We start from the raw sequence: 20,468 nt of genomic DNA on the forward strand, positions 1-20,468 counted from the left end.
ATTAAAATCTCCCATTATAAGACTCTCTGATTTACTGGCCCACTCTATTTCCCTGTATAGTTTCTTATTATACTCATCAGAGTCATTAGGCCTATAGCACACTCCTACTCTCAATTTTGATCTCCCAATGCTTATGTCACACCAAACTGACTCAACACTGCACTGTCCAGCGATGTCGACTGGCTTCAGTTCCTTGGTTTTTATGTGTTTCTTAACTAGTAGCATAACCTCTCCCCCCTTCCTATCCTGTCTATCCTTTCTGTAGACGTTGTACTTCCCAAATTCCAGTTCTGCATCCCTTATATCTGTGTGACACCACGTCTCTGATATCCCAACAATATCTGCCTTTGATGTTTTGAGCAATACCTCAAATTCATCAAATTTATTTACTAAACTCCTAGCATTGGTGTACACGCAAGTATACCTGCACCTGTTTCTATTCTTAGCTACCCTAACACAACCCATGTGTTTACTTGTACCGCAATGGCTCCCAGCAGTCTCTGAAATACCATGCATCTTGTTTTTCAGGCTTCTGCTCATTCTAATAGAAGCAGTGCAAGAATCTCTTTCACCTCTGCCAGTGGCTACTGTCAATCTATTGGTCTTTGTCTCCCCCCAAGCTAGCAGTTTTCCGACCCACCTAACACTGCCTCGATAGCATCAGCAAATATTCTTGCACCCTTTCTATTTAAGTGTATCCCATCCCTGTAGAAGCAATCTCTCCTGTTAACAAGTACAGTCCAGGCTGAAAAAAATTCTACCCCTTGTGCCTTGCACAATCTTTCCAGGGCCGAATTGATCGACAAGGCTCTCATCATATACTCCCTCCTATCGTGTCTGGGCAGAATTGCAGACACTTTCAAATTCAACCCTAATTCTCGGCTTTTGTTCAACAGTGACCTGTACTTGTTAAGTAATTCTGCCGGTCTCCTACTCTTAATATCATTAGTAATTTACTAATTTACTAAGTTACTAATTTATCTTTGTCCCACTGAAGAATTAGTGGAGATCAGCATTTAGGAAATTGGTAGTGGATATTTGAGATATTAAAGATGTTTATGGAGGTCAAGATTTCTCAAACTGTAAGGTGAAATCTAGTGTGCTATTGGTAGCAAAACTATGGATAAGATTTCTGGTAAGTGGAATAAGATCATTAATATACAAGGGAAAAAGAGTGGGAGAAAGAACTGAACCTTGGTGAACACTTGAATTAATGGGGAAGTTAGAAGACAGAGAGCCATCTACCATAACTTGCAGTGAGTAGTCACAGAGAAAACTGGATACCCAATTACAAAAAAAAGTTGGTGGAAGCTTATTTAGAAGCCCTCTATGTCAAACATGATCAAATGTGAAGAGCAACTGCTTCAGTCTCACTGAACTTTTCCATTGAATTTGTCCGATAGTATGAATCAGAGCTGTAATACTCAATATGTTCTACGTTGATAATAAAATTAGTAAATTGATAAGAGGAGTTTACCTCAATATAGTACGTGGAACACTTCCGTATGATACCCTCCAGAAATTAAAACGGAAAAAACGAAAAAATCGGCAACTTACCGGTCCATTAAAGTAAAATATAAATAAAGTAAAATATAAATAATTAAATAATCAATTTAACACAATTCAAAATCAATTCAAAACAATTAAAATTCAAATTAACGCAATTAAAAGAATAACGAAAATATTCAAATACGGAAGTGTTCCACGTACTATATTGAGGTAAACTCCTCTTATCAATTTACTAATTGAATTTGTCCATAGATGGTTAAGCCATCTTTGAACAAATAGTTTAGGAGTTGGTGAGAATTATTTATTACTTTAGAAAGAGTAGAAATAAGTGCAGTGGGATGATAATTGGATGGAAGGGATTTGTCATCCTTTTTAAAAACTGGCTGGATATTAGGAAATTTCTAAGCAGAATGGAAATGCTGGAGGAAAAAGAAAACATAAAATGGTAACACAGAACAGGAGTAAGCTTAGGAATTTTGAGAACAAGCGGAGAAATACAGGTACTTCTGTGTAAATATAACACGGTACTTCTACAACATGTTTTTGCTCTAACACGATTGATAAATTGCGGAAATCCTCACACAACATGGTACTTATATAAAACAGTTTCGCTCTAACGCGGTTAGAGAATTTCGGTAAACCTCGTATAACAGGGCATTTTTGTGCGGGTGAAACCCTGCTATTGTGTTGGGTGTAATTTTTTAATATTTCCACTCTTTTTGAATCCCTGTTGTTGACTCTAGTCAAAAATAATTATTGAGAAATCCCTGTATTTTATATTGTTGGGAAATCCCTGTGTTATGTTCTGTGCTATTGAACTTGTGGAAAAATCTAGATTTCAAAGTTTTATTACTATTGGATAGCACACCAGGCCATCCAAAAGATTTGTCATCCAAACGTTGAAGTTATGTTCCTACCACCACAGTTGTACTAGGTTAATACAACTTCTTTCATTCAGCCATTAGATCGAGGCATTATATCCACCTTTAAAACTCATTTACCTTTGAAAATTGTTACAATAGATTTTGGAAAAAATTGATTCCGAATCTATTGAAGTAATGGAGGCATGGAAACTTTACTCAACTGTGGACTGTATCAGAATCATAGCTTTATTGTTGAAAGAAGCAAAACCATCAACATTAAATGCGTGTTGGAAAAATGTATGGTCAGAGTCAAGTTCATTCAGGAAATATGGTCGAACCAGCAGAAAGCTGAATCCGTGCAATATTAGAACTTGCTACATCGGTAGAAGGGGAAGGTTTTGATGATATGACTACTGAAGCCCTTGTGGGTAGCACAGTTGATAGAATCGTCTTCCCTCCCACACTGGATGGAAAAGATCTGAGTTCGAATCCTGTTGATGACGGGAGGAATTTTTATGGGGTCTTTTCACAGTGTGGCTGAGTTAGTAGGGGTCAGGCGAGGGTAGCATGGTTTTTTCTCACGGAATCTCGGGTTTTTCGTCCAGAAAATCGACCTCCAGACACGCGCAATTTATAGACAGTATACACAGAGTAATGTGGTAAAAAAAGAGGCTGGTGAAGCAGATTTGGTGGAAATGGCATTGGAAGTAAAACCATATCAATTCAGAGGATGACAGCGCAGATAAAAATTCTGAACTTCCAAATTATATACTAAAAGGCATACGGGAAGGCATGAAGTCAGCTGAGCAATTAGAATCTTATTTCTTGAATGAAAGGAGCCCAAAGTTCAAAAGGGAGCTTCAAAAATGCTTAGTTCCATACGATGAAATTCACAAAGATTTATCAAGCAAAAGCAAACCATCCCAGATTACTAATTTTTTAATGAGAGCAGAAGATACACAAAATCTAGAATGGTGTATTTTTGTTAGTTTTTTTTAACATTTTGTTAAAAAAAATAGTGTATTTTTTTTAGCTTCTGGAACTTAACCCCTCCTTTTTGTACTTTTTCTTAGTCCTGTATAACACAGTTTCACACAACACGACGTTTTATAGGAACCTAACAACCGTGTTATTGAGGTTTACCTTCAGGAGATGGAGTGTTCTTCTCCTGAAGATGGTTCAAAATCCTTCTGATATCCTTAAGACAGACGACCACAGGAAGTACAGTCAATCCTCGTATAACACGTGTTTACACTACACGATTTATAAATAGGGGAACAATATCGTATATAACACGAACCGAATTCGCTTATGCACGATTCACCTTTGTGTTTACAAGAAATGGCAGTCGAACGCGGAATCACCCCAACTGAACACAACATGATAGGAATGAAGAGAAGATTTTGAAAATGTATTTATGTTTTTTATATCAGTGAAGGGGAAACACATTTCACCATAATAACGTAAAAACCCACACAATTCCAGCTATCGGTATTATTGCAAATGCAGATAGATCAAGTTCACTACCAGTTTATAACAGATTCCACTAGCAGAAATGCAACTGGAAATTGTTTTTATTGTTTTATGGTAGTAACCCCCAGAAATGTGCTTTAGTAAAATGTGAACTAGTGAAGTGTTAGTGTGTCTCTGTCTTTACGGTGTTGTTTATTCAGTTGCTACATGTGTGCAGCTTTGTTTATGTGTATCAAGCGTGCCTCCTCATTTTGTAAGTGTGCTTTATTCCTTAAAAATGAGTAAAATACTTAAAAGGTGTGAAAAGTAAGCGTCCTGGTGAAGATACTACAGATTCAGAGAGGAAAAAAAAAAAGCAATATCGATAAACAGAGGAGGACTGGATCAAAAATTCTTACCCAGGGAAATTTGTAGCGGCCTCATACTTGTGTTTATGGCCAAAATCATACCAGCCTCCAGCCCATCAGGGTTTCCCCGGTAAGGCTTATGGCCAGTCCGCCTCTGTCGGTAGAGAAAAAATATGAAATCGTGAAATGCTTTGAGCGAAATGAAAGACCATGTGATATTGCACGTGCTACAGGCCTAAGTGAGGCAACGCCGAGAATTACAAAGAATGTAGAGAAAATAAAAACAACTTTCATAGCAGGAACAACTCAAAGTGTAATTAAAATCCATTAGATTAAGACACAAAGAATTGGAAGAGATGGAACGGCTGTCATCTGTTTGGATAGAAAATCAAACAGAAAACAAGTTTGCTTACGATAGAAGCAAAAGCATTAGCAATATTTACGAGGACTGACTGTATTGAATGGAGTGTGCTGGGAATGGTAGGAGGTGGTTTACCAAGATCATAAATATACAAGTTAGAACAAAAGTAAGATGCTAGCAGTTCATCTTCATCTTTGGCTGATGTGGCAATAGAAACATTTGGTTTTGACAAATGAGGTAGAGGTGGGAAAAGTTGCAGCCAACAGCTTTGGCAAGAGACCACAATGCTTTGACTACCATTTGGACAAGAAGCAAGTTATATACTTTTAGCCTGTTTGAAATATAGTTTGGACAGATTAATAACTGCTTTCCAATTGCTGTGAGCTTTGGTGTAGGCAGTAAAGGACCATGGAGATTTGGATACAAACCAATTACGATACACAATATTCTTAGATTTAGCATCAGTCAAAGGGGGAAAAAAAAAACCTTCCCGTTTCACCTATCCATTCACTCCAAAACTTTGTCTAGTTCAGCCTTGAATTTATTTAAGCTGTCAACTTCCACGACAGATGGAAGTTTGTTCCAGCAATCAACCACCCACTGGCTAGACAGTTCTACAACCGTCTTTCCTCAATTTGAATTTATGTCCTCTCAGGTGCAGAATCTTAGCAAGAGGAAAAATCCCATCAGCACTCAGTTTGCTTGAACCATTCAAAGCCTTATACACCTCAATCAGATCAAATCGCAGGTGCCTAGTCTCCAGACACTGCAATTTGCAGAACTTAAGCCTATCTTCATAACAGCAACTCTTTGTACTACTCACTGATCTCGTTACCCTTCTCTGTACTCCTTCTAGTAGTTCAACATCTTTCCTAAAATGAGGCCTCTAGACTTGTATGTAGTACTCAAGGCATGGCTTGACCATTGTCTTATACAAGGGGATAATCACCTCCTTATCCCTGCTAGCAAAATTCATATGTATTATTGACAAGACACGTGACCTACCCTGGCAGCCCATCTGCCCTGCTCAGCGAACTTCATATTTGACTACACAATTACCCCCAGGTCTTTTTCATTCCCACTACCCTGAGTGTAGTACAGCACAGTTGGTTTGTTACTCTAGGTTTACTGCTGCCCATATGTAATACTATGTAAACTTCAGTTGCAACAGCTCTCAGCCCATCTGCTCAAATTTTCTAGATCCTGTTGCTGTAGCGTACCATCCTTACTGTCCTTAAGAACCTTACCAACCTTCATATCATCTGCAAACTTGGACATTAAGCCTCACATACCTTCATCAATATCATTGATAAATATAGAAAACAAAAATGGGCCCAACACGGACCCCCTGGGAAACTCCACTAATAACATTCGTCCATGATGAGCAGTGTTCATTGATTACCACCATCTGTCTTCTCACACTCCACCATCCTTTTATCTATTATAGCAACTTCCCTTAATGCCATATTGCTCCAACTTGTATAGTAGTCTTCCATGTGCAATAGTATCAAAAGCTTTCCTAAAATTCAAGTATATGATATCAAAATTATTTTTTTGCATCCAGCTCCTTTGTGACCACATCATAGTATCTAATCAAATTTGTCAGACAGGACTTCCTGTTAAAAAAACCCATTCTGTGTCTGAACTATAACTGCAGTGTTGTCTAGATGATCTTTTAACCAGTGACTCCATTATTTTCCCTGAAATAGAAGTTAAACTAACAGGTCTGTAATTACTCGTGTTACCCTTTGGTCCCCTTTGTGAGTTGGGGACACATTTCCATATCTACAGTCAGTGGGGACATCCCCTGAGCCCAAGGATGCCCTCATAATCATGGCTAAGCTCTGCTTACTTCATTTGCGGCCTTCTTTAATATAACTAGGTAGATCCCAGCCACCCCAGGTGCCTTCTTTATGTTTAACTTCAGCAATTTCTTCTCCAGATTGCTCTCAGTTATTACAAAATCATTTAGTTCCCTGCCAGAGTTTGATAAACTTCTGGCATCCCCCTCCCTGAATAACTTCTCATGTGTGAATGTAGATGCAGATTAATCATCCAGTTTGTCAGCTACCTGAGCAGAATCATCAACAGTCAAACCATCGATATCAAGTGAATCAATCTGATTCATCCTCTTCCTTTTAGAGTTTATATGAGTAAAGAATTATTTACTGTTTTGCTTTGCATCCTTTGCCAAAGATTTCTCGTAATCTGCCGTTGCTTGCCTAACCTCCTTAGGCACTTCATTACAGACTATCTTGTATCTACCATAGGCATCTGTCTCTCCTGATAATTTATATGCTTCCCATGCATTTTTCTTCACTGCCACGAGTCTCATTAGTTCAACTGACACGCATTTAGGTCTAAACCTTGAACAGTATTTCTTAGTTGGTATGAAAAGCCTAGTAGCTTCCAATATTAATTCCTTGAATGCCTCCCATTTAGAATTTTCTGTTGGTAATCATCAGCTGGTACCACTGTACAGAATTTAAAAACTGTCTAAGACCACAGTAGTCACCTTTACGAAGCAAAAACACTTCCCTTTACCCCTGATGGTAATTACGTTTTTGGGTAAATACCACATCAGTACACTGTGATCACTGCCGTGACATGGCAGTGATCACAGTGTCATGAATGAATCTCCTTATTTTCTAATTAATGCATGAAGAATTACTGCTGATAATTACATCAAGGGCATTACTCCCTATGGTTTGCCTCTCAAACATGCTGCTGTAGAAAACAATAATGCAATAAATCCACAGAAGTCCTGCTAGTCCGTGAGTGAGTAACCCACAAGTTCCAGTCTATATCTGGGAAATTAAAATCCCCCATTATAAGACAATCTGATTTACTGGCCTACTCTATTTCTCTGTGGAGTTGTTCTTTTTGTACTCATCAGAGTCATTAGGCTTATAACACACTCCTACTTATAACTTTTTTTCCCCAGTGCTTATGTGTACACCAAACTGACTCAACACTGCCCTGTCCACCCATTTCAACTGGATGCACTACCTTAGATTTTGTTAAATAACTGCATGATGCTATTCTTGACGGAAGACCACAGGTGGCATTGAATGGAGTGTGTTGAGAATGATTGGAGGTTTTACCAAGATCATTAATACATGAGTTGGAAGAAAAATGGGATGCTAGCAGGTCAGCTTTATCCTTGACTGAAATGACAACGGAACCATCAGGTTTTGACAGAGGTGGGAGCAGAGATGGGCAAAAGTTGCAGCCAATAGCTTTGGCAAGAGACCAGAATGCTCGGCTACCATTAGGGCAAGAAGCAAGTTTTCTACTCTTAGCCTGTTCAAAATCTAGTTTGGACTGATTAATAACTGCTTTACAATTGTTGTGAGCTTTGGTGTAGGCAAAAAATGAAATTGAAGAATTAGAAACAAGCCAATTACAATATACAACATTCTTCTACTGAATGGCCTTAGCACATTTATTTTTAGATAAAGTATGAGATTTTAAAGTGGAGTGTAGGATAAAGGATTCCATTCCTACAAGAATAATTTCACTGATACGATCTGAGCAAACATTGACATCAGAAGTGTTTCGAAACAGTAATCTGACCAAGGAAAAGAAGAAAAGATATCTCGCAGGTCATCCCATTTATCATTCTTGTAATGCCAAACAATATGAGGTTGGGAATAGCCATGAGATAAAGGCTCCATTGGAGAAGAGACGATCACCAAGATGTGATCTGAGGTCCCTAAAAGACCACTCACTTCGACCATGTACTTAGAAGGGTTGTTAGTGAGAAAAAGATCAAACATGTTGGATGTATGGTTAGGGTTGTCCAGTATTCTTGTAGGTAAGTGAACAATCTGTGCAAGGTCATGAGTAATTGCAAAAGCCTTAGCATCTCGACCAGCCGGATCGGTGTGACTAGAAAACGGAAGCCAGCTGGAGTTGTGAACATTAAAATCACAGGAAAATTACCTCACTGTTAGGAAAGTTGGTGTGGAAAAAGTCAAGTTGCAAAGAGATCCAAGTGATTAGTGGAGTTGGGAGAATGGTATAGACAACAGATGAATTTGACATAGTGAGGTAGAGAGATTTTAAGCCAGAGAAGATCGAAAAGAGGAGACTACAAATTAACAAGTCTCTGACAGGGAAGATCGGAATGGACATATGCAGAAGTACCACCTTTGAGGCAAAAGGAATCATACAGCGAATAATTTGGGCAACCGATAACTGAGATTCACTTCAGAAAAAGTACATAGGGTTTGGCAGACTGCAAGTGGAAATGGACATCGTTGAGATTAGAATTGAGACCGTGTATATTTGTGAAATGAACTAGGAAGTATTTCGGAGGTTTAGATCTTTTTGCAGAAAAGCTCAGCACGGCCCTTGTCCAAAGTACGAGTATAATCATTGGAATCAATCCACATGTGCATAACAAAATGTATCAAGATTATTAACACACTTTAGAGACAATATATATGACAATAAATAACCAGCTTTTCTGCAGCACACCAGTTAGCAACTAACATGTTCACTGCCACCTAAATGTGAGAGAACTCATTCAGTGTGGTTTAATTTTCACAGTGTTAAAAAAAAAAAAAAAAAAACAACATTCCTAGAACCCCAGCATTGTAAAAATTCATGCGTAATGGTTGAAAATTAAAAGTTTGCAATTCATTGCTAGAAGCAACCACTTTTGTGCTAAGATCTTAATCAGATAAAATCTCAAAAATTTTATAAAAAGTTTATTCGAGTACATAAACCATCAGCACAACCAGAAAACACATAAAACTGTGTGCAAAGTGTATAAACAAAAGCAAAGCATTACTGCAATTGTGCCAATACCAAGTAGTTGTTAATTTCATATGCCTTTGTTTGACACTCTTTGGATGATTGCTTAAGACTGTCTGCTCATATGCATTTATGAGCGGACATTCTTGGGTGCATTTTGAACACAGTTGTGCATTGTAGCACATTGTCCTAGTGCCATTTTACACATATATGCGTAAAGGGAGCAAATGTGCTAAACAAAGAATAAGAGTAACTAACAAACGACATGCAGTACAAAAGTCAAGGGAGCTAGCTGGCTAGATATATAACATGGTGGTTTTTGATAAATCTGTTAATGACACAACAATCTTTGAAATAATTCTTGAGTGACTTTTGGTGCTATATTAATTAATAGCTATTGCTACACACTTACCACTCATGTGGTGGTTAGTGTGTAGCAATAGCAAATTTTATGTAAATCCCTCATGTTTTTCTTTGTTTTTATGTTTATATTGCTTATAGAATATTTTCTTATTTTGAAAAAAGGGTTTCTTCTTTCCCCCCCCCCTCCATGACATTTAATATTTTTGATTATGCAGTGTTTTTTTTTATATATATATATAGGTATTGAAACTATGAAACTAGCAACCAGACGATATTCCAAAAAGCAAATTAAATGGATCAAGAACAGATTTTTGAGAAGTATATCATTTCTTTTATATATTATTATGCTTTGTATATTAATTCAAAAATTTGTGGAATTCAATAATACTAAAAGTGTATAAGTTTAAAGAAATTTTCTGCCTGCATGAAATGATCCTAAAATGAAAATTAATGTCAAATTTGGTCATGGCATGATGAGAGGACTATAGTATGCTTGACATCATAACCAACCATTAAACCCAATTTTTATGTTTCTGTCAGTTTGAGTAAACTGTCCGTTATGGACGATGTCTAAACTGTACTGAGTGATGACTAGATAACTCAAGAGAAAAGAAGGATTGTGAATACCATTGAGAAAGCTGCCAAAATGAATTGGTACTGATTGGCTAACAAGGTGATATGTGATAATTTCACAAAATGAGCAATATTAGAAAAGTCCATGTCTACTTTTTTTTTTCATAATGAATGTCCCACCATAAATTTCTTGCTGACAACTGTGAGTTAATTATGTTATCCAGGCATATTTACTGAACTGTCTCAGTTTTGTAGAGTTTTCTGTTATAAGAAAGGCATACGATTTTGAAATGCCCTTTTAACCAAGGTAAAAATAGCACAGTTTATATGGAGATTTTTTTAACTGACTTAAGTTTTAATGCTTTCTTATTTTTAAGGTAACTATAATCTAGTTTGATTCTGTTAGAGGTTGAAGTGTGATAGTTGATGTATTGAAAAAGTAGGATGTAAAATCAATTAAAAAATAATGCAGGCTTGAAATAGTGGTTTTGAAGTATGCCTAATTATAATTGATAATAGAGATCTATTAAATGCACGATAATTCCTATATTCTGTTATACGTATTACGAAAGCCTAATTATATGCATCCTTACTAAAAATTGTGTACTGAGTTCAAAATTGATATTCATTTTTGTCTATCATTAACAGATTCTTTGCAAAATATGTTAATCTTTTTGAACTCATGATCAAATATGTTAATATTTTGCTATATTTTTTGAATAAAATACAATATGAAAAAAGAACTTGCTCTTCATTAAAGAAAACAATTTAATGTGGTGAGAGTTTACAAAAAGAAAAGGTTACAAGAACATGGAGAACTAGAAATGGTGGGGAGAACCCATCTTTCCTAGCACCCTGGCTAAGTTTATACAATGATCATAGGTCATTGTGTTGACATTTGATATGTGAAATGCTAACTGGAAGTTTCTTTTAGTTTTCATAGGAAGGAAAGAAGGCATTTCAGTGACATAGTATCTTTTTTTGGAAACACAGGTGGTGTAAACTCCACCATTACATGACAGCTGGTTTTTTTACTACAAGAAGCTATTCTGTTGTCATCTGTGTCTAGAGGAATGGTCTTTTCTGTCTCAGACATGATTCAACCCACATGAAGGGAACTAGTAAAGATGTTGCTGGGAGAAACACTGCTCCAGGGTAAAGAAAGACCTATGATGATGGAAGGTGTGATACCCATCTTCAACCCGGATCAAGAAACAGTAGACATCAGCCATTTCATAATTTGAAGAGTTAACAATAATGTTGTCCTAGAAGATGATATATCACCATAATACCTTACTCCCTTCTTAGATCTGCCAGACTTGCTGCAAAAAGGTAGAGAGAAATTTCCAATTAATATGTCTAGTATCACATACCATATAGTGACCTTATGCTCAGGACCAGATTTATGCATAAGCTAGACAAGCTTAGGGCCTCACATTACAAGGGGCATCTGTGTCAGTATAGAAAAAATAATAAAAAGTAAATAATTTATAAATAATGAACATCAGTATACAAAAAAGTGAAAATTATTGTTGTTATTATAGACTTTTTTTTTTTGCTTTTCTGCTTTTACTTTTTGTAAAAAACAATTGCACTATACTTTTGGTTGTTTTTACAATGCATGCTATTTTTGGAATCAATAACGAATATGCCAATGATAAGCATCAAATTGGAGGTTGTTTACTTACTTTTAGGGGAAAGTGGAGCAAAACCAGGTAGCTAATCTTTTGTCAGACAGTTTGCTTTCAGTGTTTTATGTTAATATGTATGTGTGACCTTGTATGTGTTAAAGTGACAAGACTTTTAAAATTGTTTAACAATAATATACATATTATTACAACAATATTATTTAATGAAATAATTATTTTTATTTAAATTGTGAGGTGAGTTAGAAACATATTTTATGTAACATAATTTACAGATAAAAATAATCTATCAACAATAATAAAAAAATCAATTTAATAATCTAAATAAATAACTTATATAATGTCATTTGCAATATTGTAATAAAAGCAATAGTGAATAATTACTATTTACTAAAATTTCAAAATTTTCGTTTTTACATTTTTTTACTTATCTGAAATAAATTTTTCTTAGGATTAAATATGAAGAGAAGTTTTACAAATGGGTATCAAACAAGAAAAAGTGAGACGTTATTACAGGCTCTATTTATTTAGTTTTCCAAAAGTTGACAGTTATTTTAAAGTAACGCAAATAAACGAAGATTCATCTATTGAGGATCGACCTGACGTATCAGTATCAACTATTCCTACAGATATTTCTAGTGCAATTACATCTAATCCTGATATTTCAGACTGAGATACAGAAAAGAATCAACGAAACATTTATACAAAATACAATGATATGGGTCTATAGAGTACTTTAACTAAGGATGATATCTCGTTTTGGGTTCAAAATGAACCTGTAGACTGTCAACACTGGAAGGATTCATTTTAGAAATCAAAACAGATATTAAAAATTAAGTTCTTGCTCTCAAGGCCATTTTCACTCCACTAAAATTAATGGTGAAGAGTACAGTCCAGAGTGACTATTATATTCTCCATCAACTGCATGTGTCTACTGTTTTGTATGCAAGCTTTTTTAAAATTCAAGTTGTGCTTTAGTCAATGATGGCTTTAAGGACTGGTGAAACCCCTTTTTAATTAAACAACATGAGAATCCAACTGATCACAGAGCATTTACTCACATATTTATCAAGCAAGAACTAAAGTGGACCCACTTTAGATTCAAAATTAGATAAACAAATTATAAAAGAACAAAAATATTGGAGACAGGTGCTTCAACATATTGTTGCAGTTGTATCTACTTTGGCAGAATGAGGATTGCCATTTTGAGGCGATGACGAGAAATTTAATTCACCTCAAAATGGAAATTTTCTCAGATTATTAGAAGTAATTGCTCAATTTCATTCTGTTTTCACTGATCATATTTTGTTGTTATGGGAATTCTTGGTCTGAAAAGTCATCATATTTACCGAAAACAACATGAGATGACATATTCTTTAGCATTAGCAAGGGAACATGATGCAAGAAAGCAAACTTATATAGCATCAGCCAAAAAAAAAAAAAAAAACACACACACACACACACCCTTCTCATTTCACCCATCCACTCGCTTCAAATGTTTGTCTAGTTCTGCCTTGAATCTGTTTAAGCTATCAACATCTACAACAACAGATAGAAGTTTATTTCAGCAATCAAAGGCTAAAGGCAAACTTCTGCACATTTATCCTACAACAGTCTTTCCTCAATTTGAATTTATGCCCTCTCAGGCGATTATTCTGAGCAAGAGGAAGAATCTCATCAGCATTGAGCATGTTCAACCCATTCAAGGCTTTATACACCTCAATCAGATCACTTCGCAGGTGCCTAGTCTCCAGACACTGTAATTTACAAAACTTCGTAAGAGCAACCCTTTGTTCCATTCACTAATCTTGCTACCCTTCTCTGTACTCGTTCCAACCACTCTGCATCCTTCTTAAAATGAGGCCTCCAGACCTGTATACAGTACTCAAGGTGTGGCCTAACCATTGCCTAACCAGAGGATAATCACCTCTTTATCCCTACTAGAAAAATTCCTGTATATCATTGACAAGACACCATGAGCTACCCTTTCAGACTGTCTGCACTGCTCAGAAAACTTCATATCTGCCTGCACAATTACCCCCAGATCGTTTTCACTTTCTACAACTGTCAGTGTAGTACCACACAGTTTATATGTTACTTTGGGGTTACTGCTTCCCATATGCAGTACTTTACATTTGTCAATGTTAAACTTCAGTTGCCACCTCTCAGCCCATCTGCTCAACTTTTCTAGATCCTGTTGCATTAGTGTCATTAACAACCCTGCCGACCTTTGTATCGTCTGCAAACTTGGACATTAAGCCTGATATACCATCATCAGTATCATTAATTAATACAGTAAACAACAATGGACCCAACACTGAACCTTGGGGGACTCCACTAATAACATTAGTCAATGAAGAGCAATGTAGTAGTAGTGGCATGTGATGCAAGAAAGCAAGTGTATGAGCTTATGCAGCATTAGCCAAAAAAAAAAAAAAAAAAAAAAAATGTCCATTGATTACCACTCTATCTTCTCCCACTCAACCATCCCTTTATCCATAGCAGCAATTTTCCTGTAATGCCACACTGCTCCAATTTGTGCAGCAGTCTTCCATGTGCACCAGTATCAGAAGCATTTCTAAGATCGAAATATATATGATAAAGTTATTCCCTGTATCCAGTTCTTTTGTGACCGCATCATAGTATCCAATCAAATTGGTCAGACAAGACTTCCCCTTAACAAAACCATGCTGTGTCTGAGCTATAACTGAAGTCTTGTCTAGATGATCTTGCAATGCTTCTTTAACAAGTGCCTCCATTAATTTCCCTGGAACAGAAGTTAAACTAACAGGTCAGTAATTACCTGTGTCTCCCTTTGATCCTCCTTTGTGGATTGGGGTCACATTTCCTGTCCATGGTTACCTCCCTAAGTCCTAAGAAGCTCTCATAATTATGGCTAAGGGTTGCTTACTTCCTTTGCTGCCTCCTTTAATATAACTGGATAGATTCCAACAACCCCAGGTGCCTTTCTTGTGTTTATCTTCAACAATTTCTCCTCCACTTTACTCTCAGTTATTACAAGATTATCTAGCTTATTGGCAGAGTTTAATACACCTCTGGCATTCCCCTCCCTGAATAACTCCTCATATGTGAATGTAGATGCAAAATATTTATTTAGTTTGTTAATTAGGAGCAGGATCATCACCAGATGAACCATCGATATCAAGTGGACCAATGAGATTCATCTCCTTCCTTCTAGGTTTACATAAGTAAAGAAGTCTTGGCTGTTTTTCTTTGCTTCCTTTGCCAAAGGCTCCTCGTAATCTGCCTTTGCCTGCCTAACCTTCTTTATGACTTGGTTACAGACCAGCTTATATCTATCATAGGCTGCTGTGTCACCGGTTAATTTATATGTATCCCATGCATTTTTCTTCTCTCCTGCGTCTAATTAGTTCATCTGATATTCATTTAGGCCTAAATCTTGAACAATATTTCTTAGTTGGTATGAAAAGCCTAGTAGCTTCCTATTTTGAATTTGCTGTTGGTAACATCATCAGTTGGTCCCACCGTATGGAATTTAAATACTGTCTCAGACCACCATAGTCACCTTTATAAAAGCAAAAACCTTCCCTTTACCCCTCATTTTAGTTACCTCTTTGAGTAAATCCCACTTCAGCACACTGTGATCACTGCCACCTAGTGGTTCATTTATCTGCAGATTCTTAATGCATGAAAAATCACTACTGATTATCAGATCAAGAGTATTACTCCCTCTATTACCTCCTTAGCATGGTGCTGTAGAAAACAATCATCCAATAAATCCACAAAATCCTTGCTAGTGTGTGTGTGTGTGTGTGTGACCAACCCACAAATTCCAGTCTGGGTAATTAAAATCCCCAATTATAAGACACTCTGATTTACTGGCCCACTCTATTTCTCTGCACAATTACTCATCATACTCATCAGATTCATAAGGCCTATAACACATGTCTACTCTCATTTTTCCTTTCCCAGTGCTTATGTAACAACAAACAGACTCAATATTGCATTGTCTGCCTACATCAATTGGATGCACTTCCTCAGATTTTGTGTTTCTTAACTAACAGCATAACCCCTCCTCCCTTCCTGTCCTATCTATCCTTTCTGTACAGATTGTACTCCCCAAATTCCAATTCTGCACTGCTTATGTCTGTGTGACACCACGTCTCTGATATCTCAACAATATCTGCATTTGATGTCTTGACTAGCACCTCACGCTTATCAAATTTATTATCTATACTCCTAACATTGGTGTACATGCAAGTATACATGAACTTGTTTCTACTCTTAGTTATCCTAACACAACCCATGTATTTACTTGTTCCACTATGACTCTGAGCAGTCCTGGAAATCCTCATTTCCTGGCTTTCCAGGCTACTGCTCAATTTCATTTCAATAGAAGCAGTGCATAAATCAATTTCACCTCTGCCAGCGGCTACTGTTAATCTATTAGTCCATGTATACCCCCAAGCTAGCTGTTTTCCGACCCATCTAACTCTGCCTCGATAGCATCAGCAAATATTCTTGCACCTTTTCTATCCGTGTAGAAGCAGTCTCTCCTGTTAATATGCATAGACCAGGCTGAGAAAAATTCTACCCCTTGAACCTTGCACAATCTCTCCAGGGCCCAATTGATCGACAAGGCTCTCATCATATACTCCCTCCTATCGTGTCTAGGCAGAATTGCAGACACTTTCAAATTCAACCCTAACTCACAGCTTTTTTTCAGCATTAACCTGTACTTGTTAAGTAATTCCACCGGTCTCCTACTCTTAATATCATTAGTGCCAGTGTACAACAATATCACCCTTTATTCCCTTAAAAGATGATATCTGCATCAACCTTTGCCCCTGGCAGACGTACCCTGGTCCTGTTCCACCTATCCTTTTTACACAATATGTTCCCCGTTTCCCTGACGATAGAGTCACCGACAACAATTAGTTCCTTCGAGACCAGTGCATTCTGCCTTGGAAGTTGCTGCTGTGTTGCGTGGTGTTCAAGTGCAAGCTCTGGCATTGATGTGGGCAGCTGAGATCTTGATGAGTCTCTCAATTTAAATCCTTTGAGGGCATCCACCCTGCCCTTCAAGCTGTCATATAGGCCCATAACATCACTAAGTTGGCGCCTTATTTCCTCACACTCCTTACATTGTTTACACACAAAGACATTCCCCTTGGCAATATCATGTCCCGTTCCTGACTGCTCCACAAACATCAAACAAACAGCGCATTTCAAAAGGCTGGGATTCAGAGGACAACAATAGGAAGAGCTTTGTATATCAAAATGAGGTTTCAAGCATTTCATTCTAGATACACTGATAAAACACATTTTTATTATATGGCAAAATCCCATTACAGTGAATGTTTTAATGAAAATTTGAAAATTTCACTCCAAGGAAAATATTCCTAGTTCCCAGCTGACTTTCCTTCTTATTAGCATTTAAGTTTCGTTTGAATAAAATAGTTTTTATGAAATATTCAGTACAGTAAAAAAAAAAAAAAAAAAAAAAAAAAAAAAATTTAAAGATGTTAAAAAACAATTCATCATCACACACTTTACTACATTTTCTACTGTTCTGAATTTCTGTGCTTTTTATTTAATTTTTATTTTTTTAATATCCATTTAGTATCCACATTTTTGATTTCACTCTAAAATTGAATTAACATAATGTGTGTGTGTGTGGTATTTATTATAAATATACTTTCAAAATGACACTCTGAACAAAATATATTTATATATATATACTTTTTTAATACACACACATTGTATTTGTTTAAATTTATTATTGACTTTAAATTTGATATTTAAGTCAAATAAAGCAGAAAATATAAATTATATATATTAGAAAAGCACTGCAAAATTTATTTATACAAATAATGATTCTTCTGAAATAAATTTTACTGATATTCATTAGGACTAAACTTTGATATAATGATTATGCACCACCAAGTTTATTGTAATGGGATTTTACTGTACTCCCACAGATTTGTGGTAAGTTAGCAGCCACATGTAATAACAAAAGTTTCAGGAATGACTGTCAAACAAATGGATTTGTATACTGCACTTTTAGACAAAAAAACTATCTAGAACTATCAAATTTGGGAAAGAAACTACAGTTTCATAAATTAATGTATAAATTTTTCTCCCCCCTCATCCTGCAGCTCCTGACAGATCATTGCCACCTCTTTATGGGTTAGATGGAACAGTTGTTGAAGACTGGAACCATAATGTATTCAACCAAGCTGTGCATGTTATTGATGCCTTGATTGAGGTATATCAAACGTTGATGTTTGCAGATTTGTTTATCACCTTTACATATTAATTATATCAAATAGCTATTTCATTACTGCTTGCAAGTATGAAAGTGTATATTTTGTACTTTACCTCTATTATAAAAATAGGAGGATCCCAAACACATAATTCATAATAACTTGTTCAGACCTTTGAAAGCCTTTTCCACTAAACAACGTATACTATTGTTTTATTGGAGGTATGTGTAATGTGTGTAAACTGATATGAAAATTAAACGATTTTTAAAAATCTGTATTTATTAATGATTTATTCAAACAAAGAAACTGATGATCCCCTGTCATTTTTACTTAATCCCCCATTGATCTCAATCTGTGTCTCTGCTTTCCCAGATTCTGTGAAATGATGATATTACTAAACAGAGGCAGACCTAAAAAAATCAACTTCTTTTTACCTGCTCTAAACTAAGATTTGTTATGAGCATTCTTCAGAGCTAAAACACCAACTGGAAGTCTAACATGTTAGTGAAGCTAATATTCAGGTTACACTTCAGATTTGTGTTTGTGAGAGTACAGTCATTCTGATGCAGTCGAATTTTTACATTGCACCTTCGCACTGGTGAAACTGTTAACAACCTTGGGTGTATTCCCACGTGCGAGATCCATAAATGCTGTGAATACATAATTAATGTTTATATTCAGGTGGCCAACCTAGATATGAGCAAGATGCCTGGGTAGAAGAGGAATGACTATATAATAGAAGCTTGAAGTGGCTGAAATCATGTTGAGCCTTCAGAGGAAATCTCTGATGTCTCCATATCTATACTACTATATAGTACGAGTTATATCTTTTGGAGTTATGATAGGCACCATGGTAATACGCAACATTCCTTATGTTTAAAGGTATGACAGATATATTTGAAGGCTGGCTGCTAGAATGTCCACTGAACCAAACCTGTTAATGCTGAAGAATAGGACTCTCCAATATGAAACCCTTAAATAAGATCTGGAAGCATATGCAAATCAGCAAATACATTTTGTGAGAATGTGTGTTTTAAAGAAATTCTGGGATGTAAGCATCAGAAATTTTTATGAAACAAAATTAAATATTTTTAAGCATTTATGCAAGAAAATTATGCAATGAAAATTATGCAAGAAAGTAAGCCTGTAAAGACATCAGCCAAAAAAAATAAATAAAAAAAAAAAACCCTTCACATATCCCTTATCCATCCCTTTCAAAATTTGTCTATTTCTTGAATTTCTCCAAACTACCCACCTCCATAGCAATCAACCACAATCTGGTTGTAGGAATGTTTCTGCACATCTATCCTGCAGCCATCCCTCCTCAGTTTGAATTTATACCGTCATGTATGTAGCCTAAGCAAGAGGAAGAATGCCATCTGTATTGAGCTTAGTCCATTCGAGGCTCTAAACAGCTTAATCAGATCACCTCACAGGTGCCTTCTCTCCAGATGCTTCAATTTGCAGTGCTGAAGCCTTTCTTGATACTACTACCCTTTTGTTCCTTTCACTAATCTCATTGCTCTTCTCTGCACCAATTCCAATAGATCTACATCCTTCTTAAAATGAGGCCTCCAGGCCTAACCATTGCCTTGTACAATGGGGTAATCACCTCCTTATCCCTGCTAGCAGAGTTCCGGTATATCATTGACAAAAACCCACGAGCTGCTCTAGTAGCCTGTCACTGCCCAGAGAACATTATATCTGACCACAATTACGCCCAAGTATTTTTTCATTTTTGATGTGTAAACATCTTTGGCGGCACCTACTAAATTCCGGATGGTAGTAAAATCAATTTGTCACAATTTTGTGATATAGAAATTACATCATTTGACGTCATTTCCGTTTCATAACAAAGAAAAATGGAGTCGGGAGAAGGGATCACGCAAAGGATCATGGGACTAATGGGGAATCATGGAATATAACGTTACTAATGGAAATTATGTCAACTGATGTCATTTCCAGTAGTAACCTTAACGGAAATGACATCATTTCCATTAAGTGACTAATCTTCGCATTTCTTTTAGGTATTTTGATGTATATATCTTGGTTACGAAATAAGAGCTCTTGTATTGTAAATATTTTATTCATAATTCACAAATTTCCATAATTTCAGCTGGAAGACAAGATACAATGGATTTATGATAACTGAAGTAAGAGACCTATAGTTGCAACTGCAATGTATCTATAAACCTCTTAAAAACAGCCTCAATTGATGTACCCAATCTTGTAGTTGAGATTGGGGGATTAGTTTTCATTGTGAGATTGAACGTTTCTTGCAGGAAAGTAATTAATGGTTTACTTTCTTCCAGTTCGAAGTTCAT

The 20,468-nt window shown here is 36.3% G+C and overlaps 1 protein-coding gene across 1 annotated transcript in view; it reads left to right on the forward strand.

The window, feature by feature from the left end:
* Positions 1-20,468, forward strand: part of LOC150085687 (tRNA dimethylallyltransferase) — a 254,385-nt gene that overhangs the window by 204,652 nt on the left and 29,265 nt on the right. The window contains exons 8-9 of the mRNA XM_090373447.1: positions 9,918-9,995; positions 18,037-18,146. Coding sequence (XP_090229573.1) covers positions 9,918-9,995; positions 18,037-18,146 — 188 coding nt within the window. The remainder of the gene's footprint in view (positions 1-9,917; positions 9,996-18,036; positions 18,147-20,468) is intronic.

The sequence above is a fragment of the Mastigoproctus giganteus genome, chromosome 5, assembly GCF_048544385.1.
Source record: "Mastigoproctus giganteus isolate SK-2022 chromosome 5, ASM4854438v1, whole genome shotgun sequence".
NCBI lineage: Eukaryota > Metazoa > Arthropoda > Arachnida > Uropygi > Thelyphonidae > Mastigoproctus > Mastigoproctus giganteus.